This window comes from Alligator sinensis, unplaced genomic scaffold, assembly GCF_000455745.1.
Source record: "Alligator sinensis unplaced genomic scaffold, ASM45574v1 scaffold737_1, whole genome shotgun sequence".
NCBI classification, from domain to species: domain Eukaryota; kingdom Metazoa; phylum Chordata; order Crocodylia; family Alligatoridae; genus Alligator; species Alligator sinensis.
In genome coordinates this window covers 3,409,391-3,418,871 of record NW_005841930.1, presented here as the reverse complement: position 1 = coordinate 3,418,871, position 9,481 = coordinate 3,409,391, and the positions used below count along the sequence as shown (strand labels likewise).

The 9,481-nt window shown below is 39.8% G+C and overlaps 1 protein-coding gene across 1 annotated transcript in view; it reads left to right on the top strand.

Annotated features, from left to right (window-relative positions):
* The window catches only part of FIG4 (FIG4 phosphoinositide 5-phosphatase), a 134,939-nt gene that overhangs the window by 101,305 nt on the left and 24,153 nt on the right, over nucleotides 1–9,481 (top strand). Inside the window, exon 22 of the mRNA XM_006019496.3 lies at nucleotides 326–415. Coding sequence (XP_006019558.1) covers nucleotides 326–415 — 90 coding nt within the window. The remainder of the gene's footprint in view (nucleotides 1–325; nucleotides 416–9,481) is intronic.

The following is a 9,481-nucleotide window of genomic DNA, read 5'->3' as shown; positions in this document are numbered from 1 at the left end:
CTGAATTAGCTGTTTTCGGCCACTGATAATGATGAAAATTGGTGGCAGTCAGTTGCAGAAGTGAGTGGTTGCACTGTTAACTCTTGCATGCTGGCAGGGAATATGTCTTGCCAACTGATTTTGAGTTCAACATCTCTGTTCTAGATAATGCAAAGGAGTCCTCCTACCTAAAGCTTTAAACATATGCTTTTTCCTCCTAAGAATAGATCGAGATTGATCCATTACTCAGCAAAAGATTCACTTTTTGCACGTTGTTTTTATTGGCTCATTAAGGTTATTATAAGTAGTTTTCTTACTCAGTCCTCCTGTCCACTGCTGTTCACAGGTTTGTTCAGTTGGGACAGAGTCAACATAAACAAGACAAGATCAGCCATCAGCTTTGTTCAAAACACTCCCTAGATGGGGTTATAAAACTGTAAGTACTGTTTGTTCTTGCCATTCTAATTTTTTTTTCTTTCTGTGGGTCCCTCATCTGACTAAATTCTTCAGAGTCTAATATCATCCCTGAAAACTCATTGGATAAATTTATAATATGAAAACATCTTGAATGCCACAAATATTTCGTAATTCTTCTACCTTCATTACCTGTACTGAACATGAGGGCTGTGCGAAATTTCACCAGCAGTTTTTTGTTTCGAGCTTGAAACAGGGAAATCAAAATGAAACGGAGAGCTTCAAAACAGCCTCAAAATGATGAAACAAGGCAAGTCGAAACATTTTGAAATTTTTTAAACATTTCGGGTTTCGAAGCACAAGTTGGGTTTGCCTGCAGGGAAACAGAAACTAAAGTAAAGAGAGAGGGAGGGGGAAGTAGGGGTGGGGGGAGGAGTGCTCTCATTATTGACTGTGTAGCTGGCCAGTAACTGGCCAGTAACTGTCATCCTTCCCTGAGGTCCCTTCCAATTCCAGTGCTCTGGGGGAGGGATGGACAACCTGCATAAAAAGCAGCATTGTTTTGCCTGTCAGTAGCCGGAGGTGCAGGGCCCCAGAACCCAGACTCCCCCTGTACCTATCTCCTTGACAGCTGGCCGGCTTTGTGGCCACAGCAGGGCGTATTAGGCTTGCACTTTTCACCCCTCTCTGCCCTAAGACAGATGCAGTCAGTTGCACAAGGACCCATGTCACGAGTTTTGCTTGTCAGCAGCCAGAGGTGCAGGGCCCCAGAACCCAGAAGCCCCTGCCCCTATCTTTGAAAGTTGGCAGGCTTCGTGGCCTCAGCAGGGGCTAGCATACCTGCAGTTTTCACCCTGCTGTGCCTTAACACACACGGTGTCACCCATGTCACAAGTTCTGCTTGTCCACAGTTTGAGGTGCAGTTTCCTCTAAACCCCTGCACCTATCTCCTTGAAACTTGGCAGGCTTTGTGGCCTCAGCAGGGGCTAGCATACCTGCAGTTTTGACCCTGCTGTGGCTTAACACATGCACATGACATGAGTTTTGCTTTAAAGACTTTGAGGTGCAATTTCCCCAAAACCCCTGCACCTATCTCCTTGAAACTTGGCAGGCTTTGTGACCTCAGAAGGGACTACCATTCCTGCAAATCAGACCAGAAATGATGAAGATATAGGCTGTTTTGAGCTTCCCCATTATAGCCTATTGGTGCAACGTTGAAACAGCATCAAAATAGCGAAACTGTTTTGACGAAACAAAATGGAACAGCGGTTTCGATTCGAAACGAAACGCTGTTCCGTCGAAATGGAATGGTGCCGTTTCGCACAGCCCCACTGAACACAAGGTTCAAACACTAAATATAATGGCAGCCTATATAAATGCTCCATCAAATGCCCAAGCTGTTTGTTTTCCTCTGAAGTAGGCAACACATTTATGCCTTTTCGGTCAGTAAAATCTCATTGCATTTCACTGTGAAAGGGAATTATTTAAATTATGACAATAAAACAAGATGTGCCCTTCCAAGGCTGTGATTAAGTTTTCAAATGAAAATGTTTCAAATATATTATTTTTATGGTAAGAAAATCTAGTGTTACTACTCACTATAATGTTTGAAGATTTTAAGCTACTAATTAAAAGTAAATTAAGCCCTTCCAGCTTGTCTCATTGCTTGCCTGCATCTTGTGAACCCCTTCATCATTTGCCTCTGCTTTGCCTTTAACTCACAGTGCAAATGGCTACTGAGAATAACTTCTAGGTACTTTTGTTTTACAGTGCTGGTCCATTGTGCTAGCTATCTTCAGGCCTGTGTGCAAGGGATTTTCTATTTGTTTACTCTGTCTCTTGGCTTCCTTTGGTTAAGGACAATAATTAGGTAATAACCTTAAGCCAGTGTGGGCCCAGTGTAGCAAACTTGCATTTTCTATGTATTATAAGAAAATAATAGGATAAGGAAAATAGTCAGAGGTTGTTAGTCTTCACAAGTTATACCTTGACGGGCATAGTCAAATTAATAGAAACCAATGGGAAAAATCTGGAATCCTACTTATAAAATTAATGTTGGAATTATGTTGGAAGCTTGATTGTAAAGTTTTACAGTGTCATGCCACCCATTTCGCTTGCCCCATTTGTAAAGTAGGGTGCAGCGCCTCTCATCTACATGAAAAGCCTTTCTTATATTGAGGTCATAAAACAGAGCTTGCTTTTAAATTTTAAGTGTCTAAACTGTGCAGTAGCTTACTTGCTGGCAGCAGGATTTGAATATAAAGTTGTTTGTCCAAATTATATTCAGGTTTGTTTTATGCTGGTAGTGTAGTTGTGACCAGTGAACTAGTCAGTTTATTAAATAACTTTATCAGAATCATCATTATATTTTGTAGTTATACATGACATGACATGGTATTGTTGTACACTTTAACTACTTTTTTAGGTTGGGAGTAAAAAAAAACTTGACCAAAGCATTTTATTTAATATATTCAAGCAGACCTGCAAAAGAAAAAAGAAAAAAAAAAAGTACAAGTCTGTGTATAGAAATGACTCTTTAAAATATGTTATTCATTAAAAGTACAGTGGCTGCAAATGGTAAGTTTTGCTCCTAATAACATTTGAGATGGCAAATGACATTTGGAAAATAAGGACATTTGTCAAAACTTAAAGTAGCTACAACAGTTCTATTGCAGTATTGCTGCCATAAGCATTGAAAATTGAGTTAGCTGCCCATCTCCCCAAATGCAGTGCTGGCATAAAAATCATGAGATTTTTCAAAATAGTGTACCTTTTGGATTTTTTTATTTTCTGCTTTTATATTCTGTAGAAGTCCATTCCTCAGTGAAATATAATGCCTTTGTACATTTGACAGTGAGAATGAAAGCAGGTAGGGAGAAGTTAAGAACATTTTTTAAACATTGGCTTTCTTAAGTCAAATTATACCATATTTACTTGAATTTGAGACAAGGTTTATTCCCTTAGGTCCTTAGGTAAGAGGGGGGATGGACACTTATCTTGGACTCATACCTGGGGCAGGTAGGAGCTCAGCTCTGGCTTTGCCCCCAGGGCCAAATGGGCGTATTTGATCTGGGAGGGGGCATATGACTTGGAGAGCGCTGGGGGAGGGGGGACATACAGCCTGGCCCCCTCGCCACCCCCTTCCTGCTATACCTGTGCTTACCACCTGCCCACACACACACGCACACACACACACACACACACACACACACACACACACACTCCTGCTCCCCACTTCTGGTCTGTCTGGGAGCTGCTGCCACTTCTTCACTGAGCTGGGGCTGGGCCAGGACAGTGCTACTGTTGACTGCCCAGGAGGAGCAGAGCTGCAGCAGAAGGTAAGGAGGGAGGTGGATGGGCAGGGGGTCAGGGGACAGGCAGCAGCTGACAGGCACAGGCACTGGGTAGATGGGGAGCAGGAAGTGGGGAGGCAGGCCTCGGGATAGAATGAGAGGTGTAGAGGCAAGGAGCTGGGGCCAGCAGGCAGAGACGGGCTGCAGGAAGAGATGGGAAGTGAGTTGCTAGGCAAAGGCATAGGGGGCAGGTGGCAAGGGGGCATGTGGCGGGGAGGGTGCATGGTGGACCTCAAGGATTGCCTTTCCCCTGCTGGTTATATCAAGTATGTGAACACTCCCAACGTAAAATTTTGTATGTTTAAATTCTTCATGAGTATAGCATAAGTGAAGAGAACCAGAGAAAATTAAACATTTCTTATTAAAAAATATATCTCTTGTTATTATGCTATATGGGTAGTTTGCGATTGTTCTTTGTAGGAAAATTGTAACTAATCATTCTTATAAAGCATACTTTTTACTTTTGGAAAGAGGCAGTAGAGTCCCAAAAGGAAACTAAATGTCGAATTGCTGGTCTGAGGCAGGAGCAGCTTTTGTTCAGGGAGTGCTAACCTCCTAGAGCACACAGTAGAAAATTATTAAGAGCTTATCCAAGGCCCAGATCTAATTAGCTAGATAAGTAGCAGGTTGAGAGAGAGCGGCAGTTCTTAATAACAGTCCATAATTGCAGAAGGGTAACCTAGGACAAGAGGGGACAAATTGAGTAAAGCAAGGCTTACATCTTGTAGACCATGCAGTATTCCTAGAGAGAAAATGAAATTCTAACATATTTCGTAGTAAAACTGTTCTCAGGTGTTTTCTTTTCTTACATCCAAATGCTAAACTCTGTTTTATTTGTAAGTGGTTGGGATATTGGAGTGTTAAGTGTTTTGAAAGGCAAGTGCAATAAGATCAGCCTAAGATGAGAGCGTTATCAACCTTCAGTTTACAAATAGAATGTTTTGCAGACACAAATGTAAGATAAAATTAAAAGTTGTCTTTTGAAAACTCACTCTCAAAAATATTTGAACTAAAAAATAACTATTGTAAAAGAGTTCAACCTAACTATTATGGAATTCTAATATATAGCTAATTGTAGTGCCTCAGACAGTCCTGTTCTTTCAAGAAACTTGTCCACCATCGTGTTATTATATTTAGGAGTTGTATTGTATTTTACTGTTTAAAGATTGTTGATCTCTCACTAGCAACTTGGAGGTAGCTTCATTTAAATCTTTGGAGTTACATCTGTATGAGAAGAGAACCAAGCCAAGTATTCTTTATATACTGTAAGGTTCTTTTAGGGTATTTTCTGTGTGTGCATCTTCTTTCTTGTGTAATTCAGTTCTTATGTCAGTAGCTTATTAATCCAATTTGCCCCTCTCTTGATGAGAGAATCAGATCATGCTGAATTGTACAGAAGTTTTGAGATGTACACTAAGGACAAAAAAGGAACCACCAAAATAGTTAGACACTGTCTTAATAGTATTTGAAGGGTCTTGTGCTCTGAGACAACACAACAAGGTATATGTAATGCTTTTTTGCCTGATGAGGCAATAGAAGGAAAAAGAGAGACATGTCCATTATTTAGCTGCCATTAATTGCCACTTCCTTAGTCCTTGCAGCTTCCTAAATAGCTTCTGAATTGTATAGAAAACAAGATTCCATATAATTCAGTTAAGAAAATTATGAGCATATTAGTAAAAGCTGTTCCAAAACCAGATCAAGGAACTTGGCGCACAGATCCCAAGAATAAGAATCCTGCAAGATAATATCTTCAAAGAAACAGGCATACAAATATGTAATTTTCTCTTTTGCTTCTGTCAGAAGTGATGATTTGAAAGCACAAAAGCTGAAAGGTTTGTTCATTATGCCATTATATAAAAGTATTATGGGCAAATAAAACAAGTTGTCTTTTTAAAGCTGAGGAATTGTAATGACTCCAAAAACAAATATTTTGTAACTGAATATAGCTGCAGTGTTCAGAGTAATACTTTATTAAATATAAAGTTTTGTGAATATCACAAATATCACATATCACAGTAATATGTTCTAATGATCAAAAGCAACATTTTGTAGCAGTTGCTGCAATTTAAAAGAAAGTTCTCAAAATTTCCCTTATCATATAAACTTTACTGCCTTTATTGTTGAACTTCACAACTCCTAACTGTACTGATAACGAGGAGTATGCTGTTTTTACTTTCTCTAGATTAAGCAAGTTTGTTACTCTGGAGCTTTCTAACATGACAAAAGTAATAAAATGGTAAGCAAGTAAATCTATTTAAGGAAGGACATCTTAAAACTCTTACTTGCACATCATTTTGCATATGAGAGGAAAGTAGAATAAATAAATACTGTATTTACTCAAATATAATGATTTGTCCCCCCAATCAGCATAGTAGAAAAAAGCCCTTTGTCTTACATTTGCATACGAAGAAACTTCATTGTCTATCATTAAACTGCTACCACAAGCAGCATGTACTCAGTAATGGAAAACTTACTAGCATGAACGCCATGTGTCCCCAGAGGCTGGGGGGGGGGCACGGTAACCCTCCACAGAGCATACTCGAGCCTCCTAAATACAGACTGCCACCACTCCATCATTAGCTGTCCCTAGGACTGTTTAGGTTCAACTAGGCTCTGGGCATCCAGCTTTCAACTTGCCAGTGCAGAGGGAGCCTGGGATTTCAGGTTGTCTTTGCACTGATAAGTAGAAATGGGAGCATTAAGACCTGTTCTTTGATCCCAGAATTGCATGTCCTGCCATGCATGTGTCCCATCACGCCATTAAATGAGTATGTGTCAGAGTAAAAAAGATTTGTTTATTCTGTGGTTACTATGGTTCTTTGCATATATTCTCCTATCTGCCCACTCCCCCCCTCCCCTCCCCCAACCCCATTCATATTGTTAGAGTCCTGTGTTACCTAAATGCTGTTTTGGTTAAACTGAGCAGGTGCAGTCCCAGTGAGCACTGGTGTTGAAATAGTATTTCAAGTCTTGCACTTGCAGGGCATTTGTGCATCCAAAGTGGAATATTTTGAAGAACCACAATTACGACAGGATGAGTAGCTTTTCATTTGCAGTTGTGAACAATGCATGAAAAATATTTAAGTGACTAAGAGGAAAGTATGACTTGTCTTAAAAAAATTAAGTCCTATTAAGAGCTATGAATTAGCACTTAGTTGTACAAAATATTGCACCAACAAGCAGCACAGAATTAAGGTACATTTATCTCTATCTTCATTTTTTTTATTCTTATGAAGAAAAGTGGAGGCTAAACACACTGAGAGCACTACAGCTCTGTGCACACTGAGAGTACTTAATAAAAGTAGCTTGCCATGCTGTGAGATCTGTGAGGAACACAGCTAATTAAATGGATCAGGGTGTCAGTATGTCAGCTTCCAGATTTAGAGTTTAAAAAAAAAAAGAAAAAGAATTGCAGTACATATTTATGTAAACTGTTTTTAGGACACCAGAATATTATCTAAAACACCACATTAAATTTAAGGTCAGAGAGAAATGACTGTTGGGCAGAATTCCTTCATGAGGGCTGTTCATCACTTAATCATATTGTCAGGATGTAAATCTCAGTGGGAGCATTGTTCTAGGCCACTCTACACAGTTTGTATTTCATACTGTCCCACATCTTGAAACCCCTTAGTGAGCAAGGCACATGATACCAAAGAGACCTGGCTTGCATTCAGTGACTTGCTTTGGGAACTCAGTCCTCAAAGCAACAGATGAAGTAGTCCAAGACAAAAATGTCATCTCTCAGAGCTAATTCTGAAATTTACTACTCCAATTAGGCCTTCCCACAAAGCAAAGCCAACTACCATTTACTGAAATATATAAACTTATTATATAACTGACACTGCATAATCCATAGAAACCTGGGGATGGGAAAGAGAAAGTTTATATCAACAAGTCAAAGCACCATTTTGTATAGGTCTGGAATATGCGATCCAACCCATGTTCATGGGAGCCAGTAGCAAGAAGTAGATAGAAAGGGAGTATAGAAGGGAGGCTTTAGCAGCTGTATGGTTGAAACCATCCGGTACACCCTGTGCACAGCCAGGTTAAGAACATTGCCATTTTAAAATCAAAATCAAATCATTGCCATTTTAAAATCAAATTGTTGTGATTCATTCCTTTTTCTAATTTCATCTACAAGGATCTTTTTTGTAGATGTTACTGCTTTATTTACAAGCAAAGACCTACAAATAAATATTTTTTCTAATTACTGTATAGGTATGCTCAGGAATAAGTAATATTTTTTGTGGGGAGTGAATTAGCATGATGGCATAGTATATCATGAGGAAATAAATTATTTGAATGACCACATCTTGGCAGGATTCTTACTGTTACTTCCCTTACTAATCTTACTTCCCTATTATAAAACAAGTAATAGGGAAGCTCTACACATTTTTGATCTCTAAGGAAAACAGTAAAAGGAAAGAATTTGTGCATTTGTGGTCTCATGCTGTCCTTGGAACCTTCCTTTTTTAAGGCACTTGGTGAATGAGCTCCCATGGGAGACACAAATTGCTAGGTACCACGTAAGCTCTTCAGTCTACTCAGCTGTGAATCTTGTTTTCATTAAATTTTGTTCCCCCTTCTAGTTGGATCTGGTTCTCTTTTAAGTGTTTCCTTGCCAACACTGGCCTAGAAATGTTGATGTGGATACTGGTGTTGGCTTTATGTATGTCCAAATGAGCTGAAGTTGCCATGGTCTTCAAGCAACCCATAAGGACTGCTTGAGGCAGTCCCAGAAGGCCTTAAAAATAGAAACCTTGAAGTACAAGCCTGTTAGCTTTGATTGCAGAGGTTGCAAGAGTTCGTACTAGCAACAACCATATTAGCACAAACCCATTCAGGCAGCTTCATCACCAAAGCACTCTGTGTCAGTCCTCTGGAAATTGGTACTACTTCAGCACAGGTGAATTCTAGTTCTCAGTGCCTGAAGTAAATAGTACTAAACTCTGGTTTATACAAGAAGCTCAGTCAGGAGTCATTGAAGAATGATAATGTATAAGGTCATGTAAGAGAGAAATTGTAGCCATGATGGTCCCGGAACTATGCAAGAGGCAAGGATTTCTTAGGCTGATAGCTTTTATTTAACTAATGATAATGTATAATTGATTGTCCCAAACCCAGGCAACCTTCTTTCAGATTTTCAGGCATCCCTTTTTTTAGGTTTCTGATAAGATTGAACCAAAAAGCATGTGAGATAATGTGTGTTCAGGAACCTTGTCAGTTTATTTTTGCTCATCTCTGAGGGTGCTCTGAAGCCTACGCTGATGCTTTTGTTCAGTTCTCCTGTCCTGAAATTGGAGTTATTAGATAGCTAAGCAAAATCAGCACTATGAATTGACTCCTGTGGCGCAAGAAGCATTGGCCCCAACACCGTTATGTCTGATACCTTTGCACTAAGGATCTCAACCAAACTAGTGTAGAGGCATTGTTGCTCCTCCAAGATCCCCCCCCAGCCTGCACAAACATTTCATCATTTCCAGTCACGGTATGGAGCAAAGTAGATGATAGCTCCTGCACAAATAAGTTGCAGAAATATTTGATGACAAATATATCTCCACTGGGAAGGGACAGCGACAGGATAGAAAAACTGCATATAAAAGTCACCAGGGTCGCTGGCTTTTTTTTTTTTTTTTTAAACCGGCAAAGTCGTAGATTCATAGATGCTAGGGTCGGAAGGGACCTCAATAGATCATCGAGTCCGACCCCCTGCATAGGCAGGAAAGAGT